General features: G+C 43.5%; 1 protein-coding gene across 2 annotated transcripts in view; it reads left to right on the top strand.

The window, feature by feature from the left end:
- The window catches only part of LOXHD1 (lipoxygenase homology PLAT domains 1), a 102,880-nt gene that overhangs the window by 21,138 nt on the left and 61,944 nt on the right, over positions 1-19,798 (top strand). For both annotated transcript variants that reach the window (XM_054724003.1, XM_028135951.2), the window contains exons 5-10: positions 1,274-1,372; positions 6,298-6,446; positions 14,734-14,857; positions 17,238-17,488; positions 18,572-18,707; positions 19,246-19,406. In XM_054724003.1, the coding sequence (XP_054579978.1) occupies positions 1,274-1,372; positions 6,298-6,446; positions 14,734-14,857; positions 17,238-17,488; positions 18,572-18,707; positions 19,246-19,406 (920 nt within the window). The remainder of the gene's footprint in view (positions 1-1,273; positions 1,373-6,297; positions 6,447-14,733; positions 14,858-17,237; positions 17,489-18,571; positions 18,708-19,245; positions 19,407-19,798) is intronic.

Below are 19,798 nucleotides of genomic sequence, written 5' to 3'. Positions count from 1 at the left end.
AGGCTCTAGGGAGAAGGTAAGTAGCGGGGCCAGGATTCTGGGCCTCAATTAAAACCATCTAATTTTTATCAGCTTCATATACTGGGCAGAAGATACCTGAACAAAAGATTCTGCTACATAAAAAATAGAAAGCCATTGCAGGAAGGGAAAAGGAAGGAAAAGTTGCCTCAGACCTTGGATTGTTGGCACCCAAAGGAAAGCTAGCGGAGTCTCCCTTCCCACACCACACAGCACCCCCTACCCTCTGCTCCCACCCTAAGGCAGGCTCCTGCTGGGGAGACCTAGGTAGGGCTCTGCATGTTGTCAAATTTACATTGAGTTCTAGCCCACCTTGAGGCCAAGGCCAAGGCAGAGACATTTGAGTGTTCAATGAATGGAGCAAAGATACAAGAAGCAGATACAGCTCTTTAAATGGTAATTTCTCTGAGGGTGGGGATAAAGGGGAGAGATCAACCAAAGGACTTGTGTGCATCCATATGAGCCTAACCAGTGGTCAAGGACAACAGGGGGATGGGGACATGCGTGGGGAGGGGTTTGGGATGGGAATGGGGGGATGAGGACAAATATGTGATACCTTAATCAATAAATTTAAACAAACAAACAAAAAAGATAAAAGTACAGCACCAAAAAGATCTAAATAAAATGGGAATAAAAAAATAAATAAATGGTAATTTCTAAGTGTGCATTTGCTGGCTACTATTAGTGCCTCTAGTCTTTGCATTGGTTATAGCTTTGACAATTTTCATTTGCAAAATCCATTTTCCCCAATGAATTTTACACTGTGATGAAGTATGGAGGACAGATCGGAGAAGGCAGAGTAGATGCAGGGGGCCCAGTAAGAGGCATTTCAATGTCCAGGGGAAATGTGCTGGGGTGGTTCAGTGTGGCAGCTTGGATTTGGGCTGATTCATGCATCCCAAGGCAACATGCTAGTAGATAAAAACTGAAGTCCACTCTACCTCTGATTTATGCTATGCAATCAATTCAAAAATGACCATTTGACTGTTTTTCAGCTTTACTGAGCTATATCTGGCACATAACATTGTATAAGTTTAAGGTGTACAATGTGTTGATCTGATATGCTTACGTATTAGCAATGAACGTTTGGAACCAACGTCAGACAACGTGGTTTTTGCTCAGTTACTGACAGTGATCATGACAATTCATGCACTGATAGAGGGAAGGGTGGATAGTGTGCTAGTTACTTTGGGGCCTCTGTTCTTCTCTCCTTGGGATCCTAATGAACCGAGGCTTTCTCTGTCCTCATTCTCAGGTAACAGGTATGAAATTAAGGTGTACACTGGTGATGTCATTGGTGCAGGAACAGATGCTGATGTCTTCATCAATATCTTTGGAGAATATGGAGACACAGGTAATGGGTTTGAAATTCTTTTTTTCACAAAACATGCCCAGAAACTGCTTCTTAGGTGGGCTGTTTCCTCCCCTCCTCGCAGCCCCAGTCATCCTCTAGGCTCCTCTGTTGGGGATCTCTCTTCTTACGATGTGGTTTGTCAAGGGCTCCCCTGGGCAATAAGGTATTCATCCTGTAAAATTTATGTGTGTAATGTGTTTTCAGGATAAGGTGTGCTTAGGTTTTGGCTTGATTTAAAATTGTCCTTCACCCTAGAGCAGATCCAAGCTCCAATCACCGTGGAACTCATTCTCACTTACCCCCTTTGTCTCCCTAAGCTGCATGTCCATCTTGAGTTATATTTTGGGATGTGGCCTGGCCTGATCCAATGCAGTGGTTTGGGGCAGACCAGAATGGGGCCAGGGGTAGAATTAGATTTGGCCTCATAGATGGAGCAGGAACCGAGGACACAGACACAGCTACAGGTGTTAGGAGGAAATTCAGGCCAGGGGAAGTGAGGCAGATGGTTCTCTCCTGCTTCTGCCAATGTAATGGAAGAACATAGGAGACAGTACAGCTACCGAGACATGTTAATTTTGGACACAATATATTTAAAAACTCAAAATGCATTGCTGAGCTTATAAGAATAAAAAAGGTCTCCAGGTGCCGGAAATGAAGAGGGAATTCAAAACCAAAATATTAGCTACGAATTGATGCTGTGGCTCTTGAAAAGAGGGAGCTTTCACATTCAGCAGTCTACAGGGTGGATTTTATACTATTTGAGGTCATAAAATGAGCTATTGGCCCTTCATGAGGCAAAATATGCAAAATTAGAACCACATATAAAGACAGGAGTCTTGAAGGTTCACAGGAACATTTTCAGTGAAAAAATAGAACAGGCAAACAGTTGCTCATCAGTATAGTAAACTTATCTCTGCAAGAGTTCCAGATTAAAAAGACAATTGCTGAGAAATTGTTACCTTAAGCTTGTACCACATGTGGGCTTGAGGTTTGATTTTATACTACAAGTGTGCTTTGGGGACTTCCTCTCCCCCAAATACAGAAAATTGGTTCCATGCTAGTAATACCCTTGGGTACTTAGCAGAATTGGGCGACTTCCTTTCCCACAAATACAGAAAATTGGTTCCGTGATAGTAATACCCTTGGGTGCTTAGCAGAAGAATTGCGATTCCTATAGATGAAGTACTGAAGATGTATTCAGTTTCCAAAACCACAAAAACACTTATGGACACAATTCAACATGGCTAAGCACCAATAGATACAACAAACAATGAGATTAACACACACACACACACACATACACACACACACACACACACACACACACACACACACACACACACCTTCTGCCACCCCCCTGCTGAATTTCAGATTATAGAGTAACCTGAAAAAGGCTATAATTTAAGTATTTTAAACTATCAACATGAAATATGCAATTGAAGAAAATAACAGGTACCATGAAAAATATAGCAAACAAAAATACAGGACAGGTAGTTCAGTTGGTTAGTGTGTTGACTCAATATGCCAAGGTTGTAGGTTTGATCCCTGGTCAGGGCACATACAAGCATGAATCAATGAACACATAAATAAGTGGAACAACATTTCAAGGTTTTTCTCTCTCTCTCACATCAATAAATAAAATAAAAATAAAAGAAATACAGGAAAAAATATAGTGAATAAATATAAATCCACACCATTAGAAACTATTGAATAGAGCATTTGTAAACTATAAGATAAATATGAGCAAAATATCCAGATGTATCAGAGAGAAAAGGGGTTGGAAAATATAAATGAGAAGTCATGAGGCATGAAGGAGAGAATAAGTCTGATAGATGTTAAGCAGGAGTTCCAGAAACAGAGAATATATAACAGGTGAGAGGAAATATTTGAAGAGATAATGGTTGAAACTTCAAAACTGAGCAAAGATATGAATCTTCAAGTTAAAGTAAGAAAATGAGTCATTAAACAGGATAAATAAAAACATCCACATTTAGATACATTATGGTGAAGCCAGAAGCAAAGAGAAAGATCTTAAAAGTAATCAGATTTGTCAGGTTACCTTCTATAAAAAATTTAAATTTATAGCAAATTCTTATCATCAACCTATAGAGGGCATAAGTTCATTGAATAATATCTTCAGTATTTTGAGCAAGAGTATACATCAACCTAGAATTCTGTACCCAGCTAGGTTATAATTCCAGAATAAGGGCATAGTTAAGGAATTTCCATGCAAACAAAGAGAAATGGGCTTTACCACTCATAGACCTATACTTAACCAACCCCTAAAGAATATGCTTAAAGAAAAGGGAAATTGTACCCCAAAGAAAGGTGGGATGTAAGAAACAAAAGTGAGCCAAAAAATTATAATTATGTGACAAATCTAAGCAAGCATTGATATACAAAGTGATAACAATAATGACTGTTATCAGGATATGAGAAACTATGGACCCAAAACACTAAAAAAACAATAATATTTGAAAAGGAAAGTAGATAATGATTGTTAAAACATAATAAAGTTCTTGGTCCCACTCCATTCTCCTATCATAGGAGAGTAGAGATATTAAATTTAGGCTTTAATGTCAAGTATGTACATTAAAATTATAAAATTAATCACTGAAAATAGAAATGTATAATTTCTAAACCAATAGAGGAAGTAAAAAGAATAAAAACTCAATCCATCCAACAGAATGCAGGAAAAGAGAAATAAAGAAAAGATGTAGTTAAAAGCAAAAAGTAAGATAAATATATAAATAATCACAATAAGTAGAAATAAATGAAACTCACTAGTAAAAGGATATATGTTCTCAAATTAAATGAAAATAAATAGAACTCAGCTTAAATGATACAGAAGGGCTGAGTATAAATAAGATGGGATAAAGTATTCCAGGAACATATCAGCAACAGGAAAGAAGCTGGTATAGCTATATTAGTATCCATCAAATTAATATTGAAGGGAAAATGCCTTGTTAAATATAGAAGTATATTAGGCAATAATAAAAAAACAAAAATAAACCTGAAAGATATGATAATTCTGGACTTATATAAACTTAGCAACTTATTCCAAAAATATGTGAAGTAAAAATTAACAAAATTCTTGGAGAAACTTGACAAATAATCATAGTGGAAAATTTTAACACAACATCAATAATACGTTAAATGGATAAACATTTAATATGGCTGCACAAGATTTTAACTACACAGTTAATAAGCTTAATTTTATGGAAGTATGTAGATTCCTGCATCCAAATGGTGGAGAACACACATTTTTTCAAGCAGATAATGATAATATACTAAACCACAAAGCAAGCCTTAACAAACTCAAATAAGTCAATATCATTGAGACAACAGTCTTTGATTATAAGAAATAAAATTAGGAGAAACTCCAACCTTTCACTCCATTGAGAAACAAACTTTAATTTTCATAAAAAATAATCATCATTTACAAAATTTAGGAGAATTTACAAGTCATTCAAACCAATGAGAGAGAAAGTTTAATAAAGGTGCTGGATACCAGATTAATATACAAAAATTAATAAAAACAATAATCAAACATTTAATTTAAAAAACATCTGACTTCTATAGTAATTATAAGGTACTTAAGAATAACTCTAACAAAAGAGTTTTATGAAAATATAAAAAATTTTATTTGAGGATATACAAGAATACCTAAACAAATGAAGAAATATATTATGCTTATGGATGAGAAAAAAAACACTTAAATTTATTAAGAAGTCAAATGTTCTCATATTATTTTATAAATGCAGTGCAATTTTAATCACACTTCCAAAGGGCAATATCCTACAGCTTAAGCTGCTAATAAAATTCATGTTCATAAAGAACTATGTATTGCCAAGACAATTTTGAATGTTGAAAAGTATATTAACAATATTTACAATATGGGGATATTTACCCTGCCAGATATTAAAACATTGCAGATCTCTAAAAACTGGAACAGCATCATATGGATGGAGGATAAACAAATAAGCCAATGGAACATAATGAAGAGTCTAGAAACACACATAGAGGCAGCATTATAAATCAGTGGGAAAAGGACATAACAGTCAATTACTGGTGTGTGAACAATTGTCTCACCATATGAGAAAAGATAAAATTAGATTTTTTTTACCTTTCACCATATACAAAAATAACTTCCAGATGGAAGTTATACAAAAATAACTTAAAGACTTACATGTGAAACAACAACTCTATGAAAATTTTAGAAGAAACTTTAAGAGAGTGTCTTTTTTAGAATGGAGTTTTTTCAAATATTCACTAAAAGCAAAATAATAAAGGAAAGTATTGATAAATTCCATTAAAATAAAAGAAGTTTGCATGATAAAAGACACCATAGACAAAGGAAAGACAATAAAGTATATGAATAAAAAAATTACAGGAGAGCAAGATCTAAATTATATATATGTAAATGTCACACACATATACTGGTATATGTTCACGTTTCCCTTGTTGACTTTAAAAAATTAACTTTATTTTATTTTTTAAAATATATTTTTATTGATTTCAGGGAGGAAGGAAGAGGGAGAGAGAGAGAAACATCAGTGATATGAGAGAATCATTGATTGGCTGCCTCCTGCAAGGCCCCTACTGAGGATCAAGCCTATAACCTGGGCATATGCCCTGACTGGGAATAGAGTCAAATCAAGCCATGACCTCCTGGTTCAGAGATGGACCTTAATCACAGAGCCACACGCACCAGGCTTAACTTTATTTTTATAGCAGTTTTAGGTTCATAGAAAATTGAGTGGAAGTATAGAAAATGCCCACATACCGCCTGTCACCCCTACAAAACCTCCTCCCCTAGTTGACCTTGGAGACCATCCTTCAGTGGGGAGACCATTAGGATTTGGAGTCGGTTCTCTCTCCTCCTCTGGTCTTCGCTATAATTTTCTTGCATGTCGTGCATGCAGGGGAGCGGAGGCTGGAGAGTGAAAAGAACAACTTTGAAAAGGGAGCTGAAGACAAGTTCACACTGGATGCCCCTGATCTGGGGCAGCTGATGAAGATCTCTGTTGGCCACAACAACAAGGGGGGGTCTGCAGGTTGGTTCCTGTCCAAGGTGGGTTCAGCACCTGTCTGTGGTCCTTGCGCCCTGGGAGGGGGATTCTGGCTCTTCAGAGAGTTACATTTCAGCCCTAACTTTCCTCTCATGGTCTATCTGCCTCTACTCTTCTGCCTGAGCCTGCTGGCCAACCATGCTGCCCTCCTCATACCTCCAAGACTTTGTCCATGTTATCACCTTCCTAAAGAGCCCAGTTCACCCTTCGGGGCTCTGCCAGGAAGCTTCCCCTAACTCTGGCCCACCAGAATCTCTCCCTCCCATGAATGTTTATAATCCCGCCTACTCAGAGCGTTCATTTGACCCTAACTAATCTTGTGACTTATTTTGGGCTCATTTTGCTTTATACCTCAAATTTCTGACTCTCAGGTCCTTCATAATTTCACTTACCCAGGACAAAGTTAAGGTACAAATCAAGAAGATGACAACAAGGCTTCTGAGAAGCTAAAACATATCTGGTCCAAAGTTTGTAAGGAAAGCTCATGCCCTGGCTCTATATTGCTCTGCCTTCATTTTGATGGAAAGACCCCCTCGGACTCTCATCCCAGCCTAATGCTTACTTACAATCCTTTCTAACAAAATTGCTATATGCATTTAAACAAATAGCAAAAAATTAGAGGCAGAAAGAGGCACTATAATAGGTAGGACTGTTGAGAATTGTAATGGGAGTCATAGAAGACAGAAACAGCCAAAAGAATATTAGAAATTGATGGAAGTTTGAGGTTATTTAGAAAATGGGCTATTAGCCCTTTGCATATAGTTGCTTTAGTCACGAGGCTATCAATATATTTCAGCTCATCACAGATGATAGAAAAAGGTTAATATATAATATAGTTTTGAAAAAGGTCTTATTTCTTGAAACAGAAAACCCTCAGTTTATAACAATTTGACTATAGAAAATGAAGCTGTCTGATAGTGAGATTTTGTTGTTACTTCATTTGTCTTCTTTTATCAGTTAGGAAGGTATTTGGCTGCTAGTATCAGAAGATTGAAGTGCAGAGTTAAACAATTAGGGGCTTCTTTTTCTCATCTCACATGAAACCAGATGTGGCCAGCTCAGGGCCAGTGCAGCTGCTTTCTTTCTGAGACACCTGCTGTCTTGCTGCATCACCATTCTCAGCTCTGTGGCTCTCATCCTCCAATGTGGTGCCTCATGATCATATGATGGCTGCAGAATCTCTAATGGTCTTATCTGTGTTCCAGGCAGGAAGGGGAGACCAAAGGGGAAAAAGACTTTTTTTTTTCTTTCTGGCAAGCCTTTCCTTCTTGTGAGAGAAGTAACACTCGCCTTGGAACTCCTACCTGCATTTTATTGGCCAGAAATACGATATGGCTGCCATGGAAACTGGGACATCAAGCGCCTAGCTTTCCAGTATTCATAGTAGAAATAGGCTACGAAGAAGGTTATTGGCATGGGTGTTGAGTGAACATCCTAGACTGTCTGCTACACTTCTCTCCATAACTAGCCTGGAAATTCCTTGAGGGCGCCTCCCCAGCCCTTCACACGGGGCTGGGTGCTAAATTAGTGAAGCGAAGAATGGCCAAGTTTCCTTTGGAAAAGAGAGGGCTTGTCTGGCCCTTAGAGCAGCCATCCTGGTGCTGTACAGGGTGCCAGGAGGCCAAATGCTGGTTGGATGAGAGAAGAAATGGGGCAGGAGTCTAGACCCCAAAGAGCCAATGCACAGCCGGAGGTGTGTCTTCAGGGAGGTTTTTGTCCCGCTGGGCAGAGGCGGGAGAGGAGGCAGGTGTGTTTTGTGACCTCAGTCAGGATGGGGCTCAGGGAAGTACCTGGAAGCCCAGTTCCTTCATCCTACGGAGAGGCTTAGTGAAAGGAGCAGCAAAGTGCACCTGAAGTCCAGGTGTGACCTTGACACCGTTGTTGCAGCAGCACTTCATGAGGTTGGGTTCCTTCATGGTCGCATGGGCCACTCACCAGTGAGCTCACGAAGCTTCACGGAGGAGGCAGGTTCACACCGCAGAGCAGGGCCGCTCATTATCTTCGTGCTCAAGGCAAGGGCAGCTTGGCAAAGTGTGAGGACAGTTTTGTCCTCTGAAAGGTCGTAAATCTTGTTCCACTGCCTTCTGAAATCTGACATTGAGGCCAAGCAGACTTTTGTTTCTTTTTGGACAACCTGTTGTGTGGGGTTCCCTGCCCCGCACACAGCCAGGATGCTCGCAGAATTATTTCTTCATATTTATCATTCTAAAGTCTTGCCAGAAAACATCTAGGAGCAGGGCCTATTTTGGTTCATTGTCTTCCCCCCCACAAAGAGTTCTGCTCTTCTCATTCTTTGGAATGATGTTTTCTTCCTCCCTCCCTTTTTCCTTTCTTTCCCCCTTATTATTGTTTGCTGTTCAGACACTGTTTTATTGTTAATTTATCTTTATTGTTGAAAGTATTACAGGTGTCCTTCCTTATTCCCCCCATTAACCCCCTTCACTCTACCCTCTCTGCCCCGCTAGGCCTTCACTGTACTATTATCTGTGTCCATGGGTTATGCATATTTGCATATAAATTCTTAAACCCAAAGGCCAAGCAGGCTACTGTCAGTGTGAGATCAGTTATTTGATTTGGGGCTGTATTATCTACACGGGTGAGTTCAGGGCCTGGTAGGCAGGGCCCCACCTCTCCCCCCAAAGCCAAGGGGGGTTGTTCCTCTCAAAGGTTCACTGGCTTTTCTGAAAATATCCTAACAGCCTGTATTCCTTTATCTTAAGCAAACCAAAATGTTCCCTGGGGATAAGACATACAAACAATTCAAGCATTTTGTAGGTCAGCATGCCTGGATTTACTAGACATTTTCCTGAGGAATAAAGTGTAATGAGAAAGGAGGAATGAGGGTTGGAGGTCCCAGGCAAGGTGGGTGCAAGCTGAAACCCCGGGGCTGGGGGAGACTTGGGGCCACCTCTGGCCACTTTCCCATGTGCCAGGGATAGCGGCCCTATGCTCCTGCCTCCCCCACCTGGTCTCTAGGCTGCCCCTCCCTTCGTTGGTAATGAGGGAGTGTGTGTGCGGGGGGGTGGTTTAGAGGAGAAGAAGACAGTGTAGAGAGGAAGGAGAAAGAGTGTTAGGGACGTCACCAAAATCAGTCACTTATAGTTACTTGTATTTGTGGTATGTTACATACATGTGGCAGTGTTTCAGTGTGATGAATCAACTGCAGAGCATGTGGGGAAGAGCAGCCTGGTGACAGGGAGTAGGAGAAGATCCCACCTTTCTTTGCTGGCCTCAGTTTCCCCCATGGAACATTCCTTCGCTCTTCCAGGAACCCAGGTCTGTTCTGCTAACTCTTGGATGCTGAGCTTTATTTCACAGTGGGTTTATCAGCTCCAGACCTTCCTCCCTTTTTCTAATTGATCTGCTTGTCCTCAGCTCCCCAGAGACACCAATTAAAGGGGCTGTTAGATTGACTGCATCACCAGGTTTGACACGCGCACAGACAGCACTCCCATTCCAGAGGTTGCTGGCTGGACTTCACATGATAACCATTCCGGTGGCCTTTGTATTTAAGGCTTTGGTGGGATAAATCCAAAAGCCAGTATCATTATTCCCTTCATAGGTCATCTCCCTTATTTTCTGCCTAGTCAATCGCGCATGTGTGTTGCTCAGCCTGAGCTGATGGGCTGATGGACCTTGGTGTGACCGACACATCCCTTCCCCTGCTCTTGCCCCTTCCCAGGCTGACATCCTCCCTTCCCCAGGCTTTGCATGTGGCTTTGACCCCCACATCTGGTTTGCCCCACAACTGTGATCGACTCAAACGTGCACACAACCACTTCAAAAAATCAGCAGTCACAAGATGGAACATTATTCGGCGAGTGGGCCTGTCCTTGGTCCATCTGCTTCAGTAAAGAGATTTGCTCAGGGCCCCACAGCTGTTCAGTGGCAGGACTGGTACTATCCCAAATTCTCTGGACTCCCAGTCTGTTCCGCCCATTGCGCCATGTGTTAGCAACTCCAGAATTGAGCAGATGGCCTGCTGCATGCTGTGGGGAATGTCAGTTCGACCAGCACCACTGCCTCTGATAGGAAGAGAGACAGAAGCTCGGGGAGTGGATTGCAGGGGCCTTGAGAAGCCCAATGTGCCCTCATGTCACCAATTAATACTCAACATTCAACAAACATTTACTGAGTGACTGTTCCATCCTAGGCCCCATGCTACCAACTGTGGCTATTATAATAAACATGGTCTTGCTTCTAAGACAGATAGGACAAGTCCTTAAATCATTGCTTACTTGCTGTAAGGCAGGTTACTTACTGTACCTTATGTTCCAAAATTTGATGCAAAGTCCAGCTTTCAGTGAACAAACATTCTGTCCCTGGGGTCCCATGAGTTCTGATCAGACTGTTTCCCAGTTTGAAGATCAGAATACAGAATCTCCCGGCTTTAAGGCAAAGCAAGATGAGATAAGCGTCTTGGGTACAAACAGGTATTGTGGGGGTGCGCTGTGTCTGATCGGGGATCTGAGAGATGTCAGGGAGGGCCTGCTGGAGCTGGGCCATGAAGATCAGTTGCAGGGACAGGGATGTTGAATAGAACTGCGCTGGGCACAGGGCTCAGAGAACTGAGAAGTGGTGTAGGGAGGTGGGCGAGGGCAGGTCTTTATTGAGTGAGGTGGCCTGCGGTGGTAATGAGGGAGTGTGTGTGCGGGGGGGTGGTTTAGAGGAGAAGAAGACAGTGTAGAGAGGAAGGAGCAAGAGTGTTAGGGACGTCACCAAAATCAGTCACTTATAGTTACTTGTATTTGTGGTATGTTACATACATGTGGCAGTGTTTCAGTGTGATGAATCAACTGCAGAGCATGTGGGGAAGAGCAGCCTGGTGACAGGGAGTAGGAGAAGATCCCACCTTTCTTTTCTGGCCTCAGTTTCCCCCATGGAACATTCCTTCGCTCTTCCAGGAACCCAGGTCTGTTCTGCTAACTCTTGGATGCTGAGCTTTATTTCACAGTGGGTTTATCAGCTCCAGACCTTCCTCCCTTTTTCTCCTGTGTAAAAACTCACCTGTCCTTTGCCTCCTGGTCTTAGAGCTCTAAAAGGAAACCACAATTGGTTCTTGGAATGTGGTGATGGTTGCTTACTGGAGATGGCATATGTGCTTTTAAAGAAGGAGTGAAAACTCCTTGGAAACAGAGACTGGTTTTTGTTCCTTTACTGCCCCCATGCTGGTGCATGGAGGGTGCACTGTGGGTCACTCAGGTTATCCACATCTCAGGTGCTTGAGCATGGGGCGGGGAGGCAGGAGACCCTTAAACCACCCAGTTGCTATGCACAGAATGGGCGTCTGCCCCAATCAGCTTATTTATGTGAAATTGGTGAAAGTTATTCCAATATTGAGGAGAGAGAGCTGCTATGAATCATAGTTGACATTCCACATCAATTGAAAATGTATTGACTCCAAGACCAACTCCATGTATTGGAGACGTGTTTACCCTGCCAGGGAGGACACGAAGGCCCTGAGGCCCCGGATCTGTTTGACGTATCTGTGAACCGTCTGGAAGGAAGTGACAAAGAAGTGATCCTCGCTTAGCAGCTTCATCTTTTGTTTCTCTTGTTCGGGGGGTCGTTTATCTGTCTTGGCTTTTTTAACCTGGTGGTCTTGCCTTGTGACTCTGCTGTACGCATGACTCCTGGTCTTTGTCGCCTCATGGAAGGCCAGCATCATCTGTGGGCTGGTCTGCAGTCTGCACGTGGAGAATATTCCTCCGCAGGGGAAATAGCTCTTGTTTGTTTATTCGATCATTGCTTCTGCTCCTGTCTGTCTGTCTGGCACACACACAGACACACTCTCTTTCCAGGTGTGCACTTCTATTGTTCATGGTGAAGGGTGCTTCTGTCTCTCCCGCCTTATTTTGCAATGATCCCTGCCATAACAGCAGAATCCATGGAGCAGTGGTCTGGAGGGAATACCACCATTTCATTCTGTTAGCAAAGGCATGTCCTGAATTCTTAAAAGGAACTCCACGGAAATCCAGAGGTGCCTGGGCAACTTGTGAGAAAGCTGCTTACACCTCTCTTGGAGGGGGGCTTTGGTAATGGCCCTTTAAGCAGTGGGGGGTCAGGGCTTAGACAGGACCCATATCAGCAGAGGCCAGAATGCCCTTGGGAGAACCCTCTGTGCCCTGTACAGTCTCTGTACCTGAGTGCTTGTGTCAGTTCCCTCCTCATACCCATCACCATTTGCTGCTAGATATGTTCCAAAAATTTCCATCCCCCAGGTGCCAGTTTCCTCCAGCCTCGTATTGCAGACTTTGGGACCAAGAGACGTCATAAAATATTGTCCCCATATTTCAGTATGCATCTGGAACATTTCTAAACTGCTCATGGACTTCTATACTTGCTGCACCAGTATTGAAGCTGCTATGTTCTCTTTTGGCAGTTCTTTTTCTTTTCTTTTCTTCTTCTTCTTCTTCTTCTTCTTCTTCTTCTTCTTCTTCTTCTTCTTCTTCTTCTTCTTTTTTGGTACCTTGGTTGTTATTTGAATACTAGAGGCCTGTTGCATGATATTCGTGCAAGAATAGGCCTTCCTTCCCCTGGCTTCACTCCGCCACGCCTGAATATGCAAATTAACCTCCATCTTTGTTGGGTTAATTTGCATGCTCACTCTGATTGGCTGTGGGTATAGCGGAGTGATGGTTAATTTGTATGTTTCTCTTTTATTAGATAAGATTCATTCAAATGTCACTTTCCTTTGGGTTCAGCTATGCAAGCTAGTTTTGTCCCATAGGGATATTTAGTGGTGCACATTTTATTTCTCAGATTAGCTAAACTTCTCAAGTCAGGAATTTCCATCAGAAACCAGACCAGTCGAGGCCCTTGATTGATGACATCTCTGTGAACTGTGAGGGTGTTGCCCTTGCCCTTCAAACCTTGGCTGGCACTGGTCTGTGAACATTTGAAGGCAGAGATGGTGCATCTGTATGTCTAGGTTTACTAGTAGACTTGACAACTTATCTGATAAATTAAGTCCTGTCTTTCTTTACCTTGCTTTCCCAACTCTGTGAGAGTCGGTATGGGGGTTAGGAAGCAGGCTGAAACCTGGATCAGACCCTTGTCAGTGACTCCCCCAATCTACCCCAACCCTGGGAGATGAAAGCTACGAAAGTGTGCAAATTGATGAGTTGGGAGAGGCTGGACTCTCGTGGCAGAACCCCTCTGGGCAGTGCCACAGCCACTCAGCTTTAAAAGTACAGACCTTCAATCAAATCAGCAGGCTCTGGGGATGACTCACACCAACCAAACTCACAAGGGACTAATTATAAACTGAGGCCTGAAAGTTGGCTTGTCTGGGGAGAGAAGCCTGGTGGGATGGCTGGTTCCAGTCACTGACTCAGGCCCCGGTTCCTGTCTGGTGGGCGGAGTCCTCAGGAGGCCAGCGCTTAGACTCAAAGGTTCTTTGATGAACACCGGATTAAAGCAAGGTGAGATGCCTTCAGGCAGCCCCATGTGTGCCCTGTTTCTGCCCTGCAGACACTTGGATCTTAGGAAGTGAGTTTTCATTGAAAATCAGAGCCCCCCTCTCTCGGGCAGTCTTGGGAATACCCGGGCAGACATTGTTACTTTCCAGGCCTGTCTGTCACCAGATCTTCTGCCTGCACAGTGCTATGACTGGAGGACACAGTTATTGACTATTCCACTTATGTTAGAGGCAGTTTTCAACAGGGTCTTCTCAGGACATTTGGGAAAGGCTCCTCAGCTCCTTGGTAATCTCTAGAAGTCACCTTATCTCACCTCGCCAACCCAGCTCACAGGTGAGTCCCCCACAGGAAGCCTCATCAGTGGCCAATTCCACCAGCCTCACTGTCCATGGCTGGCATTTTCTAACCTGATCACCAGATCTTAAGCTTTTGGGTGCCTGATTTGAGGCTTTCAGTTCCTTCTGCATAGACTCTGCTTCTCACCAAGGTTGGAATCCCAACCTTCCTCAGGTAAGGAAGGTGATGACCTTGCTGTCTGCAATTCCAGGCTTCCAGCTCTCACACCCATCTCACAGGGCACATACTGCCAAGTGTCTTGCATTCAATTTTTTAAAAAATGATCTGCAGCAGAGGAGGGAACAGTGGCTCAGTAATTCAAGTAGGGTCACTTGCCAGGCATCCCTATGTGACTCTCAACATTTTGCAAAGTTTTCCAGGCCACAGCTGTGTCCTTGTGATGAGTTTTCTGTGGGCCACTAGGAAGATGGAAGTGTATTCTTAGAGGACACTCAAGGGATGGGGGATTTGGATTGGATCACCAGGTGCATCCTCAATGACACTTAACATTCCTTCCCTCTCTTCTTCTTAGATCATCATTGAAGATATTGCGAACAAAAGAAAATATGACTTTCCTCTTAACCGCTGGCTGGCCTTGGATGAAGACGATGGCAAAATCCAAAGGGATATCTTAGTGGGTGGAGCTGAGACCACAGGTAGAAACAAAGAAAGAGGAGGCTCCATTGGCTAATAGTTTGCTTTCTGCCTGAGGCTCAGTGTTCTCATCTGTGAGCCTGGAGGACTGCAATCAAGTGGGAGCCAACTGGGTCTTCCAAGAACATTTCTCCTGCTCTTGAAAGCGTTCTGTTTCTCTGAGCTGCAGTCTGGGGCTCTGCTGATGTCAGAGGCAATGGAGAGATGCCCCTCAGCAGACACTGACTGCTCAGGGCAAAAGAAGTCACCCATGGGATGAAGCCAGAACTCCTGATACATGTGGGCATGTATAAGGACATTGTTTTAACTCTTCCTAATATTGAGTGCTTACTATATGCCAACCCTCTGCTAGGCACCTGACCCATTTCATCTCCTTTAATCCTCACAATGACCCTGTGATATAGGAACTGCTATTGTTCCCATTTCACAGGTGAGGAAATGGAGTCACATAGAAGTTAAAAGATCTGGTCAAGGTCTCAAGCTGGTAACTGACAAATCCAGGATTAGGTCTACCTCCTAAATCTCTACACCGTGTGAATTCCATGGAAAACATGAAACTCCAAGCATGAAAGTCTGTGGAAGTTCCAGAAAATCTATGTTAATGAATGCACGCGTGAGAATGCGCTCTGTTGCAGAACCTCCCAAGGTTCCCACTGCATAGAGGATAATCCAGGTTCTGGGGTGTGGTATTCGAATTGCTCCACGAACTGGCTCCAGTTCACCATATTAGCAGGATCTTTCAACAGCTTCTCCCACCACTTCCACACACCCTCCATCTCCTCCACCTCCTTTGCATACCTTTCACTCTTTCCTGTACCTGCACCCTCTCCCCATTCTCCCCACCTCCCCCACAGCTTCTCTCTGCCCTCCCTTTTTCTTGCCCTCTCTTTACCTTTGGAGTATGCCTTCTTCTCAGCCTGTAATGCCATTTCTCTACTTTGTGCTTCCCAAGTTTCTGCTTCCAGTCACTTCCTCTGAACCCTGCCCACCTCCTCTACACAGGACAATTCCTCCCGTCTTTGTTCAGGGCACCATGAACTTCTCTGCTCCAGCGCTGTGGCACCTTGGCCTGGCCTGACCTTTGTTGCACAAGTCATTTGTAACTCGAGTTCACAAATTATTTACCTAAAAACATACATTAGCACAGATTTAACATTACCTCTGTAACCAGGATGCCATTACTTGCCTCCAGTAGTAGAGGAAAATGAGAAATGGCAGTCAGAGGCTGGCAACCCAAGTCGAGGGAGTATGTCTCGTGTGAGAACAGCATCCGTGTATGTATTTTGGGTAGTAAAGCTGGAGACCCACTGTTTTAGGGCAGTGGCCACTCTTTTTTATCCTCATATTCTCCCAATACCTGGCATATCATAAGCACTCAATAAATGTCTGTTGAGCAAAAGAAGGTGTAAATGTATTAATGAATAATGCCTCTATGTAGTTGCACATGTTAGCCCCCAAATAAGTTTGGGATTTTTATTTCTCTGGGGCCAAAGGGTGAAGCTGGGGGTAAGGTGGGGCCAGGGTAGGTGAGGGAATTAACAAGGACTAATATGCCATTGCCTTAGACTCTAGGACAGAATGAATGAAGGAGACCAGACCTGTCCAGTTGTCCATCTTCAGTGTTTTCTCTTACTCTGCCCCATCTTAGAGTTTAATCTTCCCTTGCTGGCTCTTCCCCAGAACCCCAAGTCCTCAGACTGCCTCCCGACTGACCAGAACCCCACAATGTTCTCTTCCTGCCTCAATTTCCCCTCACATCTGGAATTTAATACAAAAACTAACTGCCCTCTTCTGGACTTGAGCTTCATTCAACCTTTTCTCCTACACCCTCTCCATCTGAACCCGCATTCCAAACTCATGTTTTAGAACATGGAAGTCTATGTAGCCCAGGCCACATAGTGCCCTCTATTAAAAGTTATATTTTTAAGTGATGAACAAGAGAGCAAACTAAATGAGTAAGATAGCCCTGAACATAAATCTCTATTAATGGAGTTGACTATTACAATTAAATTAGACATAGCAGAACTCATCCGGCAGCTATTAAGAATCTGCACATGATAATTAGCATTAATAAGAAGTACTATTCTTAGCTAGCCCAAGTTCCTCCTACTCTGTTAGTTTCCTGTGATTAGGGCTGGCAGCTTCCTGTCATAATACCGGCCGTTTATTCCTAGACGCAGATACACTGACACACAAACTCTGAAAGAGAGGAAGTGAGGTTGAGAGCGGCACTGGGTGTCATCTGGGGAATGGACCAGGGGATTAAGGATGTATGGAAGAGGGAGACCTGGGGAGATGGTGGCCAGGGAGGGGGAAGGTGGGCATGATATTGTAACCAGCAGGCACTGAACCCTCTTCTTTCCCCTCTTGTTTCCACACCAGCAATCTCATACATCGTCACCATCTTCACTGGGGATTTACGGGGGGCTGGGACCAAATCCAAAATCTATTTGGTCATGTACGGGGCCAAAGGGAATAAGAACAGTGGAAAAATCTTCCTGGAGGGTGGTGTGTTTGACCGTGCCCGCACAGACATCTTCCACATCGAGCTGGCTGTCCTCCTCAGCCCCCTTAGCCGGGTCTCCATTGGGCACGGAAATGTTGGCGTCAACAGAGGCTGGTACTGTGAGAAGGTAAGGGATGCGCCTTCTCTTCTTTAACTTTTAAATATGAACTAACTCTAACATGCTTCCTGCTTCCTACTTTCTTTGGGTCAGTAACAGAGCAACGGGGGCAATGCCTTTCACTGGGCATTTTGGATGGAAACTTGCCCATTCACCTTGTCTTGAGGATGGTCAGGAACGGGACTGTTTTGTACATGCATCCAAGGGCCAGACACAGAGTAGGGGATCCAAATGTGCTCTGTCGGTGGTTGTAGACTATCCTGATTCCTGGTGTGGCATTTTGCTTCAGTTTATAAATCTCTCAATCAACACGTATTTTTAAATATATGTTTGTATTGTGGATACTCATGCTTTAAAAATATATGTATAACAAAGTGAGATAAAACCAAAGTCAATTTTGTCTACCACCCAACTTAAGAAATAGAATAGTCTCAATGCTCTTGAAACTCCTGTGTCCTTCCCCAGTCATATAATTCTCTCTCTCTCCCAAAAAAGCATATAGGATTATGAGTTTTGTCTCAGTGTATGTTGATAGAAGATTTTTGGAGTGTTCCAGGAACTTTCCTTTGAACATTTATAGTGTGAGTGGCCTGGGCTACGTAGACTTCCATGTTCTAAAACATGAGTTTGGAATGCGGGTTCAGATGGAGAGGGTGTAGGAGAAAAGGTTGAATGAAGCTCAAGTCCAGAAGAGGGCAGTTAGTTTTTGTATTAAATTCCAGATATTAACTACCTTTCATGTGATTGATCTTTTTTTTTTTTATTTTACAAGACAAATACAGGGAATTAATTTAGTATCCAAGTTACTTTGGTTCAGAGTGAGATTTTACAATGTGCTTAAGGAAATACAGTATGTAAAGAGGTTATTGAGTATAGAGGAAAAGGTTTGACATATGGGCTGGTAAGTTGGAGGATGGATGAATACCTATTTGGGAAGACTTCTTGGAAGAGGTCTTTCTTGATCTAAAATGAGACAAGCAATGGGAAGAAAGTACATTCCTTGAAGGTCCTAATGCAGATGAACCTAAACGTGGGGCTGAGGAGGCTGCTGAGCATTGCAAGCCAGTCCAAACGTGTGGTCTGCTCCCCCAGGTGGTGATTCTGTGCCCCTTCACCGGCATCCAGCAGACCTTCCCTTGCAGCAACTGGCTGGATGAGAAGAAGATGGATGGGCTGATTGAGAGGCAGCTCTATGAGATGGTGTCTCTCAGGAAGAAGAGGCTGAAAAGTAGGTGGAAGGGCCCAGAGCCTGGCATCCCCCCAGGCAGGGGCAGGAGAGGCCAGGGCATCAGACCCCTGGGCAAGAGCTTCAAGGGGGTCCACTCTACTTTTCAATTCTCCTCTGGAAAGGAAGATAAGGGTCCCCCAGAAAGCTTAGGTCTTCAGGGTCACACCTGCCACCAAGGCTGGTACTCTGGTGTCCCCAAGTTGAATAAGCTGCCATGTGGGCTAGATGAATGGCTCAACACTGTGCATTCTGAATGCACTGGACATAGGTGGGTGGAGTTGACCCTTCTCCCTATGTAAAGCGCACTGCCGCGCTTCCTCCATTAAAGGAACATTAGGCACCGTCTTTCAAATATCAAGGAATCCCCGGCTGCCTAAAATTGGCACTTGTTACAATGGGCTTTGTGAGAGTGGGACACATCTATGCATAACCTGTGCTTCAGTCCTGATCACCTTTGATTTGCTCCTCTTCCCATCCGGTACCATGGAAATCTCTTTGCTTATTAAAGTTTTTGGTGCAACTTGACCTGTCTCTGCAGAATTTGCTTGGTCCCTGTGGGTCTGGACGACGGACTTAAAGAAAGCTGGTACCAACACTCCCATCTACATCCAGATTTATGGGAAGAAGGGGCGGACGGATGCGCTTCTCCTGAACCCTAACAACAAGTGGTTAAGACCAGGCATAATTGAGAAGTTTAGGGTAGGAGAGAAGTGTGACAGGGTGGGAGGGAGGAAGGAGGAAGGGGCGTAAGAGGCATTTGTCATGGGATTCTGGTTTTATGAGGCAGGGTTGGGTGAAGTGTGAAGACACAAAGGTTCAATGGAGACTTGAGGTCCCTATGAGGAGTGCCAAATTTGATCTATGGATAATGCATTAAATGGGGTGTGGTTTAGCTCTGGCCCTTCGTCTGAATCAGACAGTCCAGAACCAAGCCTGGGGGAAGAGGCAAGTGTGGAATGGTTGTGAGCATCCGGGAACCCAGAGATCCTGAAGCCAGTTAGTGTCAAACCACCCGATCTGGACTGAATTAGAGAGTGAGGAGCAAATTTAAGGGAGTGACAATTTTAGAACATTTTCAAAGAAATTCACCT

Source organism: Eptesicus fuscus, chromosome 12 (genome assembly GCF_027574615.1).
Source record: "Eptesicus fuscus isolate TK198812 chromosome 12, DD_ASM_mEF_20220401, whole genome shotgun sequence".
NCBI lineage: Eukaryota > Metazoa > Chordata > Mammalia > Chiroptera > Vespertilionidae > Eptesicus > Eptesicus fuscus.
The sequence above is the reverse complement of the archived record's forward strand: the minus strand, read 5'-3'. Positions and strand labels throughout refer to the sequence as shown.